Here is a 22,437-nt window from a genome sequence, read left to right as displayed (position 1 = left end):
AAATAAATAAATAAATAAATAAATAAATAAATAAATAAATAAATAAAAATCCCAGTGCTGTACTGCTCCACACTGCAAATCCATGGTCCCCATAATCTAAAGTCAGTTTTCTCTGTATGGTGCAACACAGCTCGGTGAGTGCCGAAGCTTTGCTCCGGGTCCCCAGCAGGTACCCATCACAGATGCTACCTACACACGCTGAGGCTGCTGAGCAGACTTTGACACCCACACGTTTGATCTCTGCCGGATCTCTCATACACATGCTCACTGCAGACACACGTTTACTCCCATTCGCTTCCTTCCTCAGCTTCCCTCTCTAAATCCTGCTAGCCACTTTTGTTTTGATTAGGACTGGGCTTGCCTGGTCCCCAGCAGAAGTAAAAGATGGCAAGGCTTTAATAGCATATTCTGCATAAAGACTTCCATATTCCAAAACAGTTACTGCTATGTCACATTTAACAATAAGGAGCAATGCAATACTTATCCCTCCTGCTTGCCTAGAACTTTCAGCTATCCTGAACAATTAAATACCTTTTTACATGCTCCCAATAATAAAGAAATGGAAAAGGTATGCTAGATGGATGAATGCATCCTTGCAAAAGCATGGGATTACATGTGCTCACAATTCAACATTGAGTGTAACATGCCATGCCCAAACTGTGTCCTATAAAAAGTAGTTCAACTGTGCCTAAAATAGTAGGGGTTCAAAGAACAGGCATCTGATTCATCATCAAAAGGGATGGTTGGTCAAGCAAGGGAAAAGACTTTTTAGATGCTGCTTATATGTCTCATTTTCCATTTATTCTTCTGTTTACAGCCATACTAGTCTCACTACTTTTTCCTTTCTTTTGTTGCTTGAAATAATAAGAGCAAAATTTATAATATACAATGATAGCACAGTGCAGAAGAACTCAATGAAAGAAAAAAGACTTCCATTTTTATCAAATCTCGTAGTAATAGTAACTTGTAGCAACAGTAAGAAAGTTCAGATGAAAGTGAAAAATTTCAAGCCAACTATGTTCCTTTTAATGAGAAAACAAAATACACCGGCTCCTAAATGCTGCTCCTCCCTTCCTTCCTCTCCCCATCTCATAAAAGAGGATCCCAAAGAAGGATTGTGTTTAAGGTTCCAGTTCAGAAATCCCTTAATGTGGTAAGAATTTTGAACTACAGAGCCAGGTCCCAACAAACATCATCTGAACTGAACAATCCATCCCATCCTGAAAGACCACATTATTGAGAAAGAGAAATTTACAACCATTGATATTCACATACGTGTATTTAATTGTATCTGTTTACACTCAGCATCCTACCCTTCATTATCATATCTAACATCTGGGCTTCACGCTAAGCAAAGGAAAAGGGACATGTTTCTAACTTAGTCTGTAAAAAGTGTGTGCAAAAAAGAATACACAGCATTTTTGCCTTACTGCCAGCATCCAAAGAAGTTGTACGTATCCAAGTTGTGTATACAATTTTGAAAATGCAAAAAAATTATAACAAACATCATCCTTTTCTGATTTTATAAGAGCTTCAGCTCTTCTTAGTTCTTTGCATTGAAAACCTCTTTTCACGTGCACAACAAAATGTTTCACTCACTTCACCTTTCCAGTCTGTTTTACGCTTTGAAAAATAGATTTTTTTTTGTAAAATTTAACAAGACCCGCTCACAAATAACTATGTCCAGAATTCACATCAAAAAGAGAAGCAAGCTGTATTATTTATTCCATGCTAACCTACTAAGAGTACAAATGACAATACTGAGCCAAATTCAGTAAGGTGCACATTCCTTGGATTTAACAGTGTTACAAAGGACAAACATTGCTACTCTTTTTTTTTTTTTTTTTTCAAAAGAAACAGAGGACCAGAAAATGACAGAAAAAGACAGAGAAAGACAGAAAAATAAAAAGACATGAACAATGGACTAGGCCCATTGCTGCATTGGTCGTGGCTTGTGTTTGAAAAATTAAATGTTTTTTAGGACTTGTAATTTTTATATGACCCTGAATGACTCAAACACTTGACTTAAAGATATAAGCTGTATCAGAATAAAGCTAAAAAGGACAAGAATTTAGACGTTTGTAAGTGTATGCAATTACACTGCAGACACACAGATGCACATATATAATGGCTGACGTGTTTCTACCTTAAATAACATATCTAGCTCTAGGTACCTCATTACCAGAAGGGTAACAACAATCTGAAGGTAGTTCAGAAAAGATCAATCCAAATGATTAACGCTATAGGAGGGACTTAAAAGGTAGAGTTAAAAACTCAATACTGCAGCTGTTTCACAAACGGTACTTTTGCTGAGTGAAAGGGGAGAGAAATCCGAACAAAAGCACTGTTCTCTAAATATATATATACAATTAGCAAAGCACTGACTTTAGAAAAACATGACTACAATCTGCTCACAACCAAGAAGGAACTACAAGAAGAGAGCAAAATTATTTATTACAAGCTCAAAAGTCTAGGTATAGTGAGCTTAAACTACTACAGGAATTTTGACTTAAAATACAGTAAGTTTTTGCTCATAGCAAGATCTCATAAACTGGGCATAACCTCACCAAGAAAAGGTAAGATAAGACAGTAAAAATACTGCAGCAGGGCTCAAGCTAGCTTTGACAGGACTTTGACTAAGTAAACTAGAAGCTTCTTTCCCCTGCTAAGACAGCCTGATTCTATAAAATGATACTAGTAGCTACAAACACTGAAGGATGAGTGAATGCATGCAACACTCGATACACACAAATAAATGATGAAGTGTTTTCAAAGCAGTTTTGAACAGCAATATTTTGTTTCAACAGATTAATAATCTAACATCTTTGCCTTAAAAAGGACCTTTCACATGACTAAATTTTTCAAAATAATGAAACTAGTTGGAATAGGGTCCAATCACTGTTCATGCAACAGACTGTCTTGTACAACCACCACTGTTAAATAACATTACAGATTTAAAGACATTTTTATGCTCAGGTTGCTACTGTTACCATTAGTCAGCTAACACAAAGCATTCTATATGGCAATATCACTTATCTAAAATGTACTTTGAAACACAATAGATGGCACTTCTTCCCATTACATTAAACAGAAAACTTCTGCTTTTGACTGATGGAAAGAAGATTCATGTCACCATTAAGTTTATATATATATATACATATATATATATATATATTAGATTTAATCAGAAAGAAAAAGGTGAGAAATGTATTTTCTTTGTTGTTAGGGCAATCCACTGCAGAATACTAATAACTTCACTCAGTAAGACATATCTGTAAGTAAACTCAAAATGACTGAAGCACACAGTTTATGTGCAATGAAACATGATAGTTTTCACTGCATTTTAAACTGTGATATATCTTAGAAAACCAGGGGTTTGGATAAATTGTAGATTATTAAACCATAATAAACAAACTTGTCTAACATTTCCTTCTTGTCCCCTCCTTTAGGAGACACAACTGAATAGCAACTTCCAAATTTACTACTACTTTATTATTTTCTACGACTATTTTCCATTATGAAACCGCACACCTTGTCTAGTATTACTTAAATGTATCAGGTTATCATGCAGTTCAACACTTCTCTATTTTCACAGCTCTAAGAATATCTTTGTTTCCAAACGTGTTTTTTATTAACAACACTACTATGCTTCAAATGTTTTTCGACTATTTGAGAACCAAAAAAATTACATACATTAACATAAAATTACATTAAGAAAACGAGAGGTTATCTTGAAAGTAAATTTATAAAACTCTAAAGACCAATTTCACAACTCAAAAAGATACAAACAAGGGAAGAAAGGGGGGAAAGGAAAAAGACTGCTCTTTCTTTGAGAATTACTTCATGCATTCGATTCTAAAGAGAAAAAGCAGCAGCAAACAGGGGGCACCTCATATGCCAATACAAAGCAGGAAGTATAGGAATTCAGTAAGTTCACTATTGGTTTCTACACTTTGAACATAATTCCAAAATGCAAGCAGCTATATAGAAGTGCAGGCCCTTAGGTGTACGGTACATGTAAGGCAAGATCAGTTCACCCCACCACCCACCACAAGGAAATATGCCCCAGCAATAGTTTCTTTAGAAGATTCAGCCACCCTTTTACTAACCTAATCAAATGTATATGCTTTAAAAAACCCTGGTGGAAAGTTACCACAAAATAAAGCCGGGCCACTAAATGCAACATAAAAAGGGAATCACTATATAATCATTGAACACCGCCCTGCCCCGTCATTGCAAACGTCATAGAAAATGGACAACCACGTAAAAAGATGCATTTTTGCCTCCCTAACATGGCCCTAGCCAAACCCAAAATGGTCTCTTTACCTGATACCTCTCTTCTGTTCTCTGATCACAGAGAAGACGGGTGAAATTCAAAATAACATTGTTCCAACTGGACTTACAGAAGGACCAGGGAAGGTCTACACATGTTCCTTCTTCACAAGCCATGGTACAGACCTCAGGAAAAGTTCCTTTATCATTTTGTACCTATTTTGCATTTGAAACTCCTTTGTGTGAAGACATTCATACCAGTTTCCACGTTCTAAACACAAACCCATCCACGCTGTTGAGCTTAAAACCAAGGACCACCCCTTCTTTCCTCTTCAGCCTTACAGAGACGCTGCTTTTGGTCTGAATCCTTAATCGCTTTTTTTTCCCCCCAGAAAGGAATAATTAAAAATCAACCAACCAAACCACATACATGCTTCAGAGTATCACCACAGGGACGCTCTCAGGTCTGAATTACTACAAAATAACGCTATAATTATGTCTTAATTTCACTAACTAATCTCAGATGAGCTTTTAAAAAGTAATTCGAGGTTTACAAGTAAACCGTTTAAAACTACTCATATGTTATTTGAATGAATCCCGACATTTATTTATCCTTTTCCCAACTTAATTTTAAACAGTTTCAAGGAAAGGCTTATCTGCTTCTGATCAGTCTGGTGACAAATGATAAACCTTAAAAAGTGTGACATTTGAAAATAAATAAAAACCACAGGAGACGTTTCTAACCAAGGAGAAAGATACGAAGAAACATTATCTCTTTACACAAATCTCCAGCCACAGAGACTAAGCACAATCTAACGACCTTATTTACTCAAATTGTAACGTTGCCAACAAAACCACTACCTAAGGCAACTATTTAATTACAGATGTTCCTAAATACCTAGAAAAAAATAGGTTACTTCACATGAAAGCAGAGTCCCACTGAACTCAACCAAATGTGGCAGGCTGAGATGGAAGACAAAAATGTGTCTTACTTGGTGTACAAAGACATCAACTGGAGACTCCAAGGGGCTTCCCTCTCGGTTGCTCATGGAGATGAACCCGAATCCCATTCTCACATTGAACCATTTGCAATGGCCGGTTCCGTGCAAAACCTGGGATTCCTCCTCTTCTTCCTGCTCCGGCAACTTCCCGGGCTCGTCTCCACCTTTACTCGCCCCTGCTGAGGAAGAGGGAAAGGCGGAGGGGGGTGTGTGTAAGGGGTGGGGGGGGGAAAGGGGGGGGGGAAAGAAGGAAGAATGGGACAAGATGCAAAGCGAAGAGTTAAATTCTGGTAACATCCTTTTGCCGCTGTATAAAGGAGTTACTACAAACGGAACAGGGGAAAAAAACCCAGGAAAACAAAGCAAAATCAAAAAGCCGACGACGAAAAGTGCATATATTTTCCTAAATCCTAAAATAAAACACCTTCTCCCCAAAATACGTAAAAAAATAAAATCACCGGAGGTTACAGAGAGGAAACACTGCGCACGGAGGCTCTCCCTCTCTCTGTGCCCAAGGCAGCCCACGTTTCTGTACATACGTGTACTTTTCCATTTAACTCCATCTTTCAGCCACATTACAGCGCGGAACGCGATACTTTACTTGAATATTGCTGGTTTAAGACCGATCCCATTTCTCAACAGAAATTCTCAGCGCAATTAGTCTCTCCTCGCAAGGCGCAGGACCGGGGGGGCGAGGGGGGAGGCCGGCCGAGGAGGGGTGGAGGAGAGAGAATAAGCAAAATTGGGTAGATTGCACAATTCGTTATTGCACATGCAGCGCCGAAACCACTATTTTCCAACGTGTATCCATCCCTCCTTGGAATAAACTTTCGATTAAATTTGGGACAGGTGTACAGCCGTTTTCTCATCCCACCACTGCAACTGTGCTTAATCAAACAGGAACAATTCAAACAATAGCCCCCTGAAAGCTTTTCAAGTTGTGAATCGGTGTGGGCGGTACGGAACAGTTTTGAGCTGGGTAACAATGGGTTTGGAGAAAGCCCCCTTGCGCGAGCTGCTAAAAAAGGGTAATGCATAGTTGGGTTAAAAGCGGGTGGGGGAGGAGAGGGGGGAGAGGGGGAGAGAGCGAGCGAGCAAAATTCATAGTAAAACAATAGAAAAAGAAAATTAACCTTCGGCCATGTTGCCCCACGGGCCCTCTGCTCCAAACTCGTGAGATGAAAACTTTCCCTGTGGATCGAAGTGGTCTTCTGCATTAATCTAACATCCTGATTTTGAACGATCGCAAATTTAGCTCGCATGGTCTAATGTGCTTTCCCTCTTTGATTTTTCCCCGTCTCTCTCGCTCCGTTTCTGGCCCCCTGCGCACACGTGACTCGGTCAATTACATGCTTTCTTGCTACTAATTTCACATCGGATCCTTAAGGGGTTGGCAGGAGGCAGGAGCAGCCAATCGCCATTTCAACTAGCTTGACACACCAAAATAATTTATGAATGAACAAGAAGTTTTCAACACGGCGCTTTTTTTTTCTCCTTCCTTTTCGGACAGCTAATCTGCACGCTTCTTTACGGGAAATAGAGATGACGTATTATTCTGGGGTTTCTGCCCCCCCCCCTCCCCCGTGCATGCACAAATCCATAGGAAGATCCGTGTGTTTCTAGATACAGCCCACGGAACAGCAGCTACATGTAGGGGCGGCCGTGCAGAGGAGATTATGGGGGTATCTGTGCCCACTGCGGGCGGGGTCCGCGTACGCACACGAAGGCGAGATGCTCACGGATGAGGGACACACGTGTACAGACACGGACGGGGGACGCCGGGAGGCATCTGTGTCACCCTCTGCGCAAAACGTGGGCAGATGTATGACCGGATCGTTACTAATTTCGCATTCAAATTAAAAGCGCGCCGGAAACGTGATATCACCTTAATATGGCCCAGAATGTGCGGAGGTTTAGCGTTTCAAAACATTTCTGAGGGGGGGATGGGGCGAGGAATTGTACTTCACAGGTTTCTCCGCCATCTCTTTCCGGGGGAGGGGATGTGATTAATGACTTCCTAAATAAGAGACTAGTTTTCAAGCCGAGAATTGGACTGAACCTCAATCAGCAGTTGGGAGAGGACTGTCAGAGAAAAGGATTTACTGGAGAAGAGGAGGGCGGAAAAAACAAACAAACAAACAAACAAAACCATTGGAGAAAGAAGACAAAGAGGGGAGGAATAACGCTGACCGGGGACTGCTGTTTTAAGTCTTCACTGCCAGCGGGAGAGGGGATCCAATTCGGAAAAGAAATGTGTGATGTGTGAAGGGCTTGGTCACAGCCCCTTTGCACAGGCACTCCCCTTCCGCGCTCACAGGTACACAGCTATCGCCCTGCCCTCTAGCCTTTCCGTTGCTGTACTCACCCCCAAATGCTCTTAAAATATTTTTACAGACGTCAGAATAAACAAACAGACTAATTAGGTGAGAATTCGTTTTATTTTCCATCTGTTCATCTCCGTTAGTGTAAAGGTACAGATGACAGTATTCTGTCCTCATCACCACGTCCTCGCATATAACCTCGCTTTACACCCAGTATTATATATATCTTAACATTGCCCATACCTATTTAAAACCTGGGCTCAATGACTTTCTTATTAGCCCACTCCGTCCCGCCCGGCATTCTGTCTTATCCCAAGGACACACAAACAAAAGCCAAAGCAACAAACCGATCCGTTCAGAACCTGAATGCAAGGGACTTATGCATTTGCAAAGCACTTGCTGTTGTTTGGGAAGTGGCGTCGATCAGTCTGCCCAATTAAGGGGAACGCCTTTGCCCCCGTGGGCCTGTTTACTCCTTTTGTTGCCTTTCAGGAAAGCGTCAATTCCCCCCCCTAGCGCCTCATTTCTGTGTGAAACACCAAGTTGCAGGCTCCGTGTGATCGTTTGCAAGAAAGAACTGAGGGTGGGCAAGAGTGTACAAATACAAGCAGCCTGGCAAGTGGAGCAGAAGCTTTAAATCCCGAAATTCCTTTGCAGTCGTCAACCGTAAATTTCCTATAGGTTATTTCAACAGTGAGGTCGACTTCCTACACTGACCTGCCTTATGCATTCGTGCAACATACCGCTGCTTTTGGCTCATAACCTCCCTTCCCCCCTTACAATAGCGATTATGTTAAAATATTAAATCAGTAATTTTATATGCTTGGATCTTATGACCGGGACGGTATCTAATATATAAATGTACGAGATTTTAAGCCACGTGAAACCCCAGCTATAAACATGAAATTAAAGTTTCCGGAAGAAAACAATGTTTACACCACTTATTTGAAATGCCCAAGAGTATATATATTGTGGCACAAGGGCACGTTTATAAAATACGAGATCTCTCTACCCTTCCCTTTGAAAAGACACAAAATATCCTCTTTAATGGCATTTTAAAGGTATTTATTTTTAAAGATTGATTTATTTTAACGACATTTGGTATAAAAAATCCTTAGAGGCTAGAATATTGGTTAAACAGACGCAAACGAGTGGATGGAGTTCATTAAATGGGCAAAATGTCTTGTTAGCAAATTTCAGTTAAAAAAATGAGTATAATGTGTTCTTCGATGAATAAACACTACAAAACGACATAAATAAAAGACTGTAAATATATTGGTTGCAAATTATTTCTTACGTTGCAAAATAAGTGCAGATTTTGTAAAATGGAGGAGGGTGGGATTTGCAATGGGTCTTTACTGAGATTTTCAGGCCTCCAGTATTAGTGGAATTAAGGTTGGGGTCACTGGACTGGTCACTGGTGTCAGATGTTATCGACTCATTCATTTCCTGCAAGGGACATCAGCCTTTCAAGTTTTGTGGAAGGTAGAGAGCTGTTGCCAGCTGAGAACTCTCCGGGAAAGATAGGGGAAAAAAAAAAAAAAAGGGAAAACTTAAAAAAAAAACCGAACCCACGAACACTCTTCCAAAATTCATTCCCAAAGAAGAGGAGGAAAGAGGACAAATAGGGAAAAAGCCCTACAGAACAAGCCAGTTCGTGGAAAAATTAGTCTAATGGTAACAGTTTATCTATTAAAAAATATTTCTATCCTTACATTTCGCTAAATGGATGCTAATTTTGGTAAAAACAATTATAGGAAGCTGGAATAATTGTTTTTCTAACTCTAACCACCACTCCCCCCCCCAAGAAAAAAAGACCTTCACCTCAAAAAAAACCCAACAAACAAGAAACACAAAAAAACCCCCCAAAAAACCCCAAAACAAAATAGGAAAAAGAAAAAAAAAACCCACAAAATCCAAACAAATGATGGAGCTGCGTGCATTTGAAACGAAACGCGTGTTTTACACTTGAAAGCAGAACTCGGGATGCTGCCACCACTTCCCATTTCAAAGCGCAGCCAGAGCTCCTCGCCGACGGGCAGGCAGGAGGGGCAGGGACGGCGCCGGGGCGCCCCTGCCCCCTCTCCTCCACTGCCCGGGCTTGGCGGCTCGGCGCCGCCCCGCCGATGTTGGACGGAATGAGATGCCCGTCGTGTTTCTTACACGGTTTCTATCGAAACCGGCTCTTCCTGGCGCGGGGGCCGAGGGGGGCCTTTCCCGCCGCTCCCTACGGCCAGGACTCCGTTGCGGTGCTGAGCTGTTCCCGCCAAAACCCTCTCACCTACAGTGTGGGCGCCAAAGCCGCCTTCCCTTTCCGCCGACGTGCAGCGCCCGGGCGAGGGCGGGGGTTGCCAGGGGCCCGGCGGGCTTCCCTGCCGGCAGCGGTTGTGCCGCTCGGGGGGAGGGCAGGGAGAGGAAGCCGCTTCCTCCGCTCCTCGCCCGCCGGGGCGCCCTGGAGGGTGAAAGTCGGGCGCCCACCGGGCGCGGGCGCTCGGGTGTCCAGCAGCCGCGCTCCGTCAGCACCCCAGAGGCGGCGGTTTCTCCCCTTAAGCCTCCCATAGCGCCGGGCTTTGTCCCTGGGCTTTTGTTTCACACTTCCAGAAAATGCGGCTCTTTCCCGCCGGGGACGTGGTGGTGTGTCTTCCCGCGCCTTTGGGAGAGCAGGGTCGGACGTGCTATAGACACTGCCAACTTCCCGCTTTGCCCTGGCCGGGTTTATTACCCTCCGTATTAATGCCGCGGATTATTATTAGAAAACATGTGTGCGGGTTTGTTTTGTTTTGTTTTGTTTGTTTGTTTTGTTGTTGTTGTTGCTTTTTTGTGGGTTTGTTTTGTTTTGTTTGTTTGTTTTTAAACAAAGTACAGCGCCGACTCAACTGCGCGCTGCCCACGGCTCAGGTCTACCAGTGACGGGATTTGCTCGACGTGCGACTGCGGGATGTGAAGTTACCGGTTTTATAGTGGCGCCCTTCGCACCACTCAGCTCTTTTCGGGAAATGCCGTTTCAGAGCGCAGCAGGGGCCTCTCTCCCTTCGCCCCCGCCCGCCGCTGGAGCACAGTTTTTTGGCTGTCCCGGCGCTCTTCTCCCGTCACACCTAAGGTGGGCGCGCACGGCTGCCCGGAGCCCGCCTCAGCTCCTTTACGGGAACCGGGCGGCCCTCGCCGAGGGATCGCGCCGCCGTTTGCAGGCGGCGCTGCTCGAACTGACGGCTGGAGCGAGGTTTCAAACACGAGTTTTACGAGCATTTTTTGTTGAAACGAAACGCGGCGGCTGTGAGTGTCTCGCAGGTCCGCTCTGCCGTCCGTGGATCTCTGCTGGCAATGCTGGCGGTTTGCTGGGGACACTTACAAAATATTGGGAATTGCTGTGATCCCGCGCATGATCCGCGGGCAGGAGGACGCGGTAGGGACTCACTCGGAGCGCTGGGATACAGGATGTGGTCTCACGTACATTACCGTCTCTCAGCTGCGGATTTGCAACTGATAGTGGCCGCTTCTCCGACGGATTTAAGGAGGCTCTGGCCAGTCGTCGCGGTAGACCGTCTGACAGGGCTAACGCCCTCCAGGAAAGACCGGCCCTGGCGGAGGCACCGGCCGCACGGCCCGCTCTCACCGCTTCGCCTCCCGCAAGGTAGGCGCAGGGCCATGAGCGGGCGGGTTTGTGGCTCGGGCGCTGTCGCTCCAGCCCCTCTGCTCACCTGTGACAGCCGCACCGGCGCTTGGTGTGCGTGCCCCAGTGGGGACCGCATCCTCCCCGACGGGCAACTGCTCAGACGCTCTCGCCTGCACCAGCCCGGCGGTGACAGGGGCAGTTCTTCCCGCCGCAGCACACGGGCAACACTCGGCCCCCCCCATCGGCCGCCCCAGGCTGTCTGTCTCCCGGCGCCGTGCGGGAGCCGGGGACGCGCGTATCCCTTGGGCGCGCAGCGCCCTCCGCGGGGAGCCCCCGCTCGAGCATTCGGCGGCCCGGGCGGCCACGGAGGCTGCCGGGGCTGAGGGGTGGAACGGGCTGGGGCCTGGAAAGGCAGTGGGGCTGAAAGGGCAGATGGGCGGCAGTGCTGAGGCGTCGCGATGGGAGGGGGCTGCGTGGCGGTAACGTGACAGTGGCACGATAGTAACTCGAGAAGTAGGTATGTTAGCGACTGAGATGTTTGCGCCCACTGGTGCGTCTGCTGCGGTGGTGGTCGTGCAGCGCTCATACAAACCCGTGGGCTCCCACAACTTGCGACAGTAATCTGAGGTGGGGTTACTGTAAATATACTTTCCTTACGTAATTATTTATTTGTCTTGCAGAACACTCAAACAGCATCAAAGAACAACTCTGGAGCCTGTGCACGAAATTAACGAGTCTTCCCCCTCCCACCCAATACTTATGTTCATCAAAGTTAGCGGGACAGAAGTGCTGCAACTGACAGGGCTAACGCCCCCCAGGGAGGATACACAGTCAGCCATGTAAGATGCTACAGAGAAGACTGACCTGAGCATGAGGAGACCTTCTTGAATGACCTCATCGTCTTCTGAGGAACCTAAAATCAGAGAGCTGGAGTCAGTACCGTGTACATTGTACCAGAGTACCATATTTAATTACTACTTCTCCAGTTTAACAGCTCATTAGGAGGCCAAGAATGCCAGGGCATTGACTCTATGAAGTGACCTATAAACTTACTCTTTGAGACTTACCTAGCTCATCAGAATCACAATGAGATAACCAAGGTGCAAGATAAAAAATCAGCCATTTCTTTTTGTTTTTCCCTAGCACCAGTAAAGACCCTTTCATTGGTCTCTTATGAAAACTATGCAGTTGATAACAACAGAGGGAAAAGACACAGATTTGCAGAATATTTGAAGGTGTTTGTTTCCTTTATCAATAATTAATTGCAATAGGTAACCTAAGAACTAGTGACTTGTCTTTACTATGCTTAAATTGTACATATTAAGCAATCAAGTCATACCTTGTGTATGATTAAGGGAAAAAGCCCAATAAAATAATTGTACAGGATTCTTTCATGGTCTAAATTGTAACTCAATGCCAATTTATAAATACCAAAAGAAAAATGCTTTCAATTATGTCAGTGATAAAGCTGCATAGTAATGGTATTAAATTCTAGGTCTCAATCTGAACAAAACCAGTCCACCATACAAATACAGATGTGTGACTCGACTGAAACTTCATGGAAGGTGTACCTTTGGTCTAGTTGAGAAAGGCCTGGCTAATTTCATAGAATGCTGATAAAAATATAATGCTGGCAGAAAGCATGAAGAAAAATACCTTGGTTTTGTAGTAAGTTTGTTACTTATGCTGCCCAGTTTGTTTACCAAATGAAAGATGGATAAGAGCATGCACAAACTCACCTGCCACAAGCCTGTCCTCTTGTCACCCTCTACTGTCTTTCTGAATAATCTATCTTAACTAAACCCCACCAAAAACGGTGGGGTTTTGATATATGATATTTTGTTTAGATATAAGCCCAGATCTCTACTCTTTCTGAGAAATCTGAGTTTTGTCTTCTTTCCAATTTAAAAGCACATCTGGACAGTTATCTTGCTCTCTTATTAAAAAAAAAAATTAGATATCCTACTAGGAGTGAGCAAAGTAAAAACAAGAATGACCAAAGTCCAATGAAAACCAAATTTCTCTCTAACTTCTTTTCCCCTACAGTCAGTTATCCTCAATCCTTTCCAACAACAGAAATCAGAAGACAGGGTAGCAGAATCTTTCTTTTCAGTGCAACAACACTGGCAAGCTGATTCAGTTCCTCTTCTTTTGTAGTAACTTATTTTTCCACTGGAATTGTGCGGACTTTTGCCACGTATTAAACCTAGCTCTGCTTTTACACCTTCAAGCACTGAAGCCCAATCTCTTGTATCTGTTTCTTTGTTCTGCCAACCTGTGGCTATGTGGCTTTTGTGTCTTTCAGATTTACTTGCATTATTTATGCAACATAATGAAATATGCAAGCATAGAGTAAAGGATCCGTTCTTGGCTTTGGCATGTAGCCTGCTTCGGTTTATGAAGGGATTGAAAATAAGTATTTGGGGAGTGGTACACGAACTAAAAGCAGGGAAGTACAGTTCTTAAAAACTGTAGCAGAAAACAGCACAAGTTCAAGTAATTTTTGTTTCCAGTACTGCCATTTCACAACACATTTGTAAGCATCACATGTTTTAGAGGGTCAAAAACATATAACAGATTATTAAGCAGAAAAAAGATGTAATTTTTTTATAGTTATTACAAAAAGCTTCCTGATACGATGCCCAAAACTTGATTTAAAGGATATTAGTGTAGAAAAGCCTGGGCATTTCAATTCTACAAACTCATTTAAACAGATAATTTAAACGAGAAACTATTTTGGCATGTATTGTGCTGCATCCTCCTGAAAGAGGTAAATTCCATTTAAATGGAATCAGGTTTGAGCTCTGAAATGGCTCATGGTGAACTCTCTCCTGTGCCTCCTTATGCTGTACAAACCACAAAAATATCTTGGCATTTTAGTTCTGAAACTATCTCAGCATTTACATGAACTTTGTAACTGCAAATAAGTGAATAAATGCTGCTTAGGAATTTTGTACTAGATAGCAATGTGTTTTTAGAGAAAAAGTCCCTTCCTTTGAAAGCAACCCTTATTATAACTAGACATTCATACCATGTGGAAGGATTCTATAACAGTAGGCACAAAAATAATGCAACAGAACACCATATGGAAATATTGCTGGATAGGAAATGCAATGAGAAGTGCAGTATGGGTTAAAGGCACACTGACAAACACCCAACAAAGGTAATCACCTTCCCTTACAGGTAGGACACTGTAATTCAGCTTACTGAACAACTTATGTAGTGTATTTTTTGACAACTTATTGGTCAGTAAAAAATAACAGCAAGTTTATATATATAAAAAAAGAATTCTTTTAGCTATGGATAGTTTTGAATTCATTAGCTTAAGTAAGTTTCCTGCCAAAGGATTTAGAAATACAATTTGCTTGGAAGAAAGTAAAGCAGGCATATATAGTTACTCCATTTAAGTAAGTTATATGCTTTTCTCTAAAAGTAAGTTGAAAAAAAAATTCAGATGTTAAACCTGTTTCTTTCACAGTCAGGGGTAGCCAGGGGAGTGATTTCTTCCACAGAGTAAAGCCAGCAGTATTTTTTTAAGGAATGCTGGATAATGGAAGTATGATCAGAGCACAGGAAAACTAGAAAACAAAACTACCAATACTATATTTTATATCAAACAAGTAAGATAGTGATGTAAAGGAATAGGGGAAAACATTCCAATGTTAAAAGGATCTCTTTTAGTTAAACCATCAGTAGTGAAGACTTAAATGGATGAATGCTGCAAAGCGTATACACAAAATTTTAAAACTCTTTGTACAGAACCCAAGCATGGAGCATAAAACATCAGCTTTTAAAATACATACACACACATACTAGTCAGATAAAATTAATCTTACTCTGATTTACAGTTCTTGACTGCTAGTAGAAGCACTATGCACACAGTATTTTGATTTCAAACACCACAACTGAGTGTAGTCTTACACTCTGAATTAACTTGTTTTACATGGATTCCTCAGTGTGCAGTTCTAAATATAATGGATGTCTTCCTGAGATGGTTTTATTGTATAGACTCTTTTTTCCCCTTTTCATTTAATTCAGTAAAATATAGTTAGTTTGAAATGCATAAATAAGAAAAATTAAGATTTCCTGAAAATGTATACTCAAGTATCAATGTCCTTATATAATTACAGGATGGGAAAAGTTGAAAGCTCTCACAATTTTCTTCTTAGTTTAGCCATAATTTACTTTGCTGTTCTTCCATACTTCTGTTTTCATACCATTCCTGTATTTTTCTAGCAAGTGAAGATGAAAGCAAGTGTCTACAAGATGACAAAATATTTAAATAATGCTGACTTAAGAACATTAATTGAAAACTAGCAAATTAAAATTTAGTCTTTCTTTGCTAAGTTTACCCACTTTTGTCACAGGATTGAAGGAAGATAATTACAGCTTCAAGTAAATAAAACAGCTAGGCAATAGCCCAGGTATGATTTTTTCCCCTATATAGTCTATGCAAATCTTAGTTTTTAAGAAATGAAGTACACATTTTTGTAGACCAAACATACAGTTATGCACCTTCTGACTATGTGTAAGAACGTCATTTGACTGGGAACAGGAATGAAGAAAGGTAAAATGTGCTTCCACCACTGTTATGAATCTGATTCTTTTGGGCATTAAAAAGGAATTATAAACTCCACCATATATGAATGTGAGCCAATGAAAGCCTGACAACTATAGGGTCAGAGCTTCTCCTCAAAATTAAATGCTATTATTATATTGTCAATTGCTTTAGCATTAAAAACTAGTTAGGATCTATTTACTTTAAAACTGTAATAATACATAACAAAGGAAAATGCTGAACAAGAATACTTTTGTTTTAAGGATTGAAATTATTTATGTATAATTCTTCTATTTAGTGTATTTGATTTAGTAAAATTGGCAATTTCTTATAGTCTGCATTTTAATATACATATATTAAACTATCATAACTATATAATTAAAAACAATGAAAAACAAATGTCTCAAACAATATTTTGTGATTCAAAAATGAATTTTTTAAATACACAATTTAAAAATTAAACAAATTATTCTTGACTACTGTTTTTCTACTTCCTTCATATTTAAAATAATTTGTTCTCAGTTTACTGTTAGCAGGTGCTTGTTGAAATTGCCACATACTGAATTGCTATACAGCAAAGGAAACAAAAAACTACCTTGCAATTTTATTATATGTTTTCAGATGGATTTTTCTTTGTATTTTTATATAAATTAGTATCAGTACCTTGTGATGAAGAAAACTTTAAAAGCCACAATTCTCAAATCATAGATCAAAATATTTTTCAGAACTTGATCACTGATTTATTTTGTAATTGCTTATTCCTGTGAGAAACTAGATATAGAGAATAAGATTTTATTTCCCCCCTTGATAACTATTTGCAAACAAAACAATGCCAAATGAAGTGCTGAAAAGATACATGTCAAAGGCCACATTAAGAAAGAGACATTATGACAAGTTGAATTAAATACTTAAATCTTCAAAGAAAAACGTGTATTTTTTTCCAATTATCCTGATTACACTAAATCGAATGCATATTGTTCACATTCAATATAGAGATGTTACATAATCCTCTCAAAAGTGATGGTACTACCAGTTTTATTTTTAAAAATATATTATTATATAATTTTTATTTGCTTTTATAACAACTGAACTGGCTTGTTCAGACCTCTTTTCTGAGATGTTTTACATTAATACTTGTTTTGACGGAATTTACACACCTTTCACATATCTTTTCCTTTGCACAGAATTTTTGTTTTATTTGCATGTGCTATTTACCTACAAAACACAGAATCTTCTTTCTTCATTTTGGTTGGGGGTTTTTTGTCACTGAATTATTACTTGGAGCACTACTGAAGATGGAGTTTTTTTATCATTTGTAGTTTATAACATGCTTATCAAATACTGATATGGATATTGTCTATTAAAACAATCAAATCAAACATTATAGAAGTTAAACAGCAGATAAGTGTCTATATTTTAAACACCAATATTCACTTTCTTAGAAGTATGGATAGTATGGGGCACATCAGTCCTGAATGTCATGCCTTCTGATAGTCACTGTTTAAAAGAACCAAAAAAATAAAGTAACGCAATGGTCATTTTTTCATAAACTTTAGTGCAGATAGGTCATTAATTTAAATCAGGAAAAAAAAAGTAAACAGCAACATCAGTGATACATAACTAAAATTTCACAATCTCTAAAATAAAAGATGAAAACCTTTAAAATCAATGTACACATCAGTAGCTGAAGTAGGTACAGGAGATACAGAATCTGAAAGCAAAGCAGAAACTTCATGTGTGATACAAAATTATTAGTGAGTTTACAAATTTTAACAGTTGAATTTCTGGGAGTTAGCCTTGGGTGTTGCATTACATGTGGTCTAAATATGTATCAAATGTTACCTATAGAATCTTTGTTACATACCTTTAGCATATTTATGAAAGCTTCGTTTAGTCTAAATGTGATATTATTAACATTGAATTAATCTCTTCAAATTGTTAAAAACCCCTGATTCTTAGACATTGCATATAATAAAACGATAATCACATACATATACGAACTCAACAGTCAGGTTTTAGGTCTGTATAATTACTGCACACTGACACACATAATGCTGCAGACGGGAAACAGGACTTGAGGGAAGTAAAGTGGTTTGCTAGAAATTATAAGTATGTGCACAAAGCCAAAATGAATGGACCTGCAGTTTAACTTTATTGAAATTAACAGTACGGATGATCAGGACAGATTTTTTTTTTTTGCTAAAATCACTGACAAAGCAGAAAATGGTTACACACTCCTCTTATTTCTCAAGTACTAACACTAAATACAGATTGCAGATTTTTAGATGTTAACCTAAGAAATGTACTTAAATGCTTAAATTTAAGACAGACCCATTTTTGTATAAGTAACAGTAGCACAAATAATTCCGTAACAGAGCTACATTCATGAAAATAGGGAATTTTGTAAAACTACCTCTCTTTCTCTTTTAAAATTGACTAGTTAAATATTACAGTCCTCACTTTTCTGTATAATTAAGCTTTTGTTCAAGCATGAAAAAACTAGAAACTGATTGCTTGAAAATGAGCTGTGTGACCTTTGTCCCGGTTTGTCACCTCTGACCTTTAATTTGAAGACCCTGCATATCAATTCATTCTATTTTTAGAAGCAGAATGTATATTTTTAAAATTGTTATCCTCCCATACAAAACACATCATGTTGGGTTTGCCTTTTTTTTTTAGCCTCTACTCATCACACCAGAAGAGCATATTTGCTTTTTATTGTGCATTCAAAACACCCAGTGTGCAATTACAGAAAATGAACATTTGTCTCTGCAATGAAAAAAAGCCTTTTTATTTTTATCATATACTAGAGAGGCTGAAGCACATTAATGTGAATTTAGAAAAAATAATCTAGTAGATTGCACACCTTTCTAAATTTGACTGTTTACTCTTAAAGAGAGGAAGAAAGGAGAAAACCTCATGCCTGTGTTTGCATTGCTGCTAAGGGGTATCCACTTTTTTCCTGAACTTTCCCTGTATTATTTAATTCTCACTGATGACATGCTGTTTTGATTCGCTTTCAGAATGTCCTTTCATAAACTGAACCTGTGGTTAAAAATAGCAAATGCCAAGTTCCTGTCTAGTTGTTGGTTTCAGCTGCACTTCCATTTCATATAGGTAACGTTACACTTCCCAAGTTGGCTGCAAAAAAAAAAAAATCTGTGTTGGTGGAAGGGCTCGTGTTCTGAAGGAGAAAGCACTGTAGTATTTGTCATTGATTTTGCTGCCAGCATTCGATACCAGAGCGATACAGTGTATTACATAAAGGCTGCGGGTGAGAGCACTACCCTGCCGTGACCTCCCTGCGCTGAAGCACCCGGAGCCGCCCAGGCGGACACAGGACGGGACGGGACGGCAGTCGGGACTCCGCCGGGAATAACATGGCCGCGAGGTTCAGCACCGCGGACAGCGCCGCGCCGCCGGAGAAGGGGCCGCGCCCGCCGGCCCCGGGCGCCCCGCAGGTCACGGCGCTGCACGGCCGGGACCCCTCGGGCCGCACGACGACCCCGCCGAGATTCGCCCGGCGACGCGGGGTGCTCGGCTCCCCGCCGAGGGGAAAATGGTTCCTTTGGAAACTGCCTCTCGCCCCAGCCCCTGCTCGGAGCGACGCGTGCTGCCTCGCCCGTCCGCCCCAGGATTGCGCTGCACACCGCGGGATTCGGCTGCAAGTCAAACAAAACGCTGCCACGGAGTTACAAAACAGGGAAAGAGGAACAAATGGTTTAATGGCTTGGGCTTCAAAATTCGCTTCTGTGCCTGGGGATGCAACGTGAAACGCTGTGTGTGACCTACAACTGCATCCTGCGAATGGCCTAGACTGCAGCTGCTCAGGCCTATGAGGGAGAGTGTTTGGGGTTTCCTTCTTCATTTACTTATCACCATTTTTCCTCTCATGAAATTCTCAGCACACAACAGCTAAAACATTTTGAGATTGAAAAAATAAAGTTTTGATAAAACTGAGACAGCGGCACATGCCCTTTACAGAATATATTTTAAAATGATCAGAGTAGAAGATAGTTATTTTTGTCACAAACATACAGGCAGAGTTTCTAGTACAGCCGCATTTTTTTTTGTAACTACTGCATGGGACAAACATCATCCATAATCGCTATTTCTGCCAGTACACACATGATTCATTTGAGTACAGCATAGGAAACTTGACTTCCTGGCATATTAATAATTAAGGTCATGATTTAATTCAATATTGATTCTTACTACTCTGTACCAAGGAGAAAAAAGAAATCATAATCCTCTAAACAACCATAGCTTAGCTGCATATCTCATAAGTAATTTTCCAAACAATTTTTTCAGTTATTATCTCCTCTGAAGCATTAGGGGTTTTTTTGGTGTGTTTTAAAAAATAAATAATCTGTAGTTTTGTAAAGCAAAGCATACAAGTATCAACCTAACAGTAAACATGCACTACTGCATTTCAGTACAATGTAATATCCAGACACCACTCAAACTATACACAACTATATTTAAATGAACTATGACCAAATTTAGCTGTAATTATTTTCTTAGTATCTGATGACATACTCATGACAGGACACTCCTCTGTACTTGCGATTATTAATAGTGTTTCCATGCAAGATGTGAAATTCTAAAACAGGTTATTAGATGAGGGAAAAAACCCCAGCCTTGTTTATGGCCTATTTAAAAAGAACACCAATACCAGTTACATAAGGAAAAAGTGTCAAGTCTGTAAACAAATTGGTGTAGCGTGCACTACTGGTTTGTCCCATCACTGCAAGACCGTCATACATCATTTACTCATCATCACTAACAAGCTAACAATTTCTAAGAGAGAAACAAGTAAATGAATCAAATCTCTTTAGGTAATATGTCTATCAGATTATAATGGATGATTCCCTCGTGTTAAAGCTAAAGAATACTGAAAATTAACACACAGTTTTCAAATTTATTTAGATACGCCAGATTCATATTTTTGTGCCAGCATGGGCAAAACATTTGCGTGCATTACTGCTGTTTGCTTATTTTTAGATTAATTTAGTCATTCGCTAGGTGGTTATCTGACCCGCTCTATGGTTCGCTCACTAATACCACAGCCGCATGGAGCTGCCGGCGGTGGGATACGGTCGCTCCCCTTGGAGCGCGGAGCCGGAGGATGCCGCTGCCGTGCCCCCACCGGGGCGGCGAGGGCCCAAACGGACCCTGCCGCCGCTCCCCCCGGGCGCGCAACCGGACACGGAGGAACGAAGCGTGTTGGAGGCACGTCGCCACTTTATTTGTTCTCCCCCGCGCTGCGTCCCGCACCGTGCCCGGCACCTCAGAACCGGCCACGGGGCTCCGTGTCACAGTCTCCCGGAGAGCCCGCCTGCCCTCGGCCCGGCGGGGCCGCGCTCCCACGCAGGTCCCCGGCGCTGTCCTCGCAGCCCCGGCGGGGGCGGGCAGCGCCCGGCCGCGACCCCGCGCTCCCCGCGGCGCGGCGGGAGCCATCCAAGATGGCGGCATCGCCGCCACTCGCGTTAAACACCCCGCATCGCGCACACGGCGCCGCGCGTGACAAGCGGCCCCCGCCCGCCCCGCCAGTGTTACCGCCGGGGCGGCCGAGCCCGAGCCCCGCGCCCTCCGGGGCGCGCCGTCGCCGCCCCATCCTCCGCTCCCCGGCCGCCTCGGGGCGGACGCGCCACCCGGCGGCTCCTGCCCCGCCGTCTGTCCGCTCTCCTCGCCCGGCCTTCCCTTCCGCCGGGCCGCGGGCGCCCCGCGCCGCTCCTCACCCGCCCCGCCCGGCCGCGCCGGCTCGCCGGGCGGTCACCGCCATCCGGCGGTGGCTGTCGGCGGGGCGCGGGCCGCCCCCTGGCGTCGGGCTGCCGTAGCATCCCCGCGGCCGGTCCCTTGGCCCCGGCCGCCGCCGGCTCTCGGCGGGGCGCTACGCCCCGCGCCCCGCTGGGCGTGGGGGGCGGCTTCGTCCCTTCACCATTCCTCTACCGCGGCTGCCGTCGTCGTTCGCGTCTGAGGCGCGGCGCGGCCCGACACCCCCTTCCCCAGTCCCGGCAGCTCGGGCGCTGCCGGCCGGGGGCGGGCCGGGCGGGCTCGGGGGCAGCGCGGCCGGCGGAGGAGGGGGCGCGGCGGCGAAGGGAGAAAGGTGCGAACCCGGAAGTACACCCGCCCCGCCGCCGCCCGCAGGGAACACCCGCGCCCGCACATACAACAATGCGGCGCCGCTCCGCCTCCGCCCAGCCCAACTTTTCCTCCGGCACCGGAGAAACCTGCCGGCCGCCCCCTCCCCGCGGGCGCCTGCCGGCGCCTTGGCAGGTGCGGCGGGGGTAGGAGGGCGAGACCCGCGAAGGGGGAGGTGAAGGGAGCTCGCTTACCTCCCGCACGCCATGGTGGCCGGGCTGAGCGGGGCTGCGCCGGCGGCTGCCGCGATGGGGTGGCGAGCGCGGGGGCTGGGGGGACACGCACCCACCGACGGGCGCCCCCGGCGGGGGGCTTTGCCTTCCCGAGCCACTGGGAGGACTGAACGGAGGAGGAGAAAGCGAGCTGAGGCGGCAGAGGCAACCGGTGCTCCCGGCGGGAAGGCGGCGGCAGCAGCAGCCAGCGAGGAGGGGCGGCGGCGGGCAGACACGGCCCCGGCGCTGGCTCACGCCGCCGCAGCCGCCGCGCACCTGCCCCGCCGCCCTCCCCGCGGGCGGGCGGGCGGCACCG

General features: G+C 43.4%; 1 protein-coding gene and 1 long non-coding RNA gene across 2 annotated transcripts in view; one reads left to right on the top strand and one right to left on the bottom strand.

The window, feature by feature from the left end:
- Positions 1-22,243, bottom strand: part of LIN28B (lin-28 homolog B) — a 97,888-nt gene extending 75,645 nt beyond the window's left edge. The window contains exons 1-3 of the mRNA XM_027633940.1: positions 22,104-22,243; positions 12,072-12,120; positions 5,265-5,449 (exon numbers count right to left, since the gene is read on the bottom strand). Coding sequence (XP_027489741.1) covers positions 5,265-5,449; positions 12,072-12,105 — 219 coding nt within the window. The 5' untranslated portion in view covers positions 12,106-12,120; positions 22,104-22,243. The remainder of the gene's footprint in view (positions 1-5,264; positions 5,450-12,071; positions 12,121-22,103) is intronic.
- On the top strand, positions 11,001-14,318 carry LOC113942823. The gene is made up of 3 exons (XR_003526065.1): positions 11,001-11,225; positions 11,719-11,724; positions 11,888-14,318. It is a non-coding gene; the product is annotated as an uncharacterized LOC113942823 (long non-coding RNA).
- Positions 22,244-22,437: the final 194 nt, after the last annotated feature.

This window comes from Corapipo altera, unplaced genomic scaffold, assembly GCF_003945725.1.
Source record: "Corapipo altera isolate COAL_440 unplaced genomic scaffold, ASM394572v1 2b, whole genome shotgun sequence".
Taxonomy (NCBI): domain Eukaryota; kingdom Metazoa; phylum Chordata; class Aves; order Passeriformes; family Pipridae; genus Corapipo; species Corapipo altera.
This window is presented reverse-complemented; position numbering and strand designations above follow the sequence as displayed.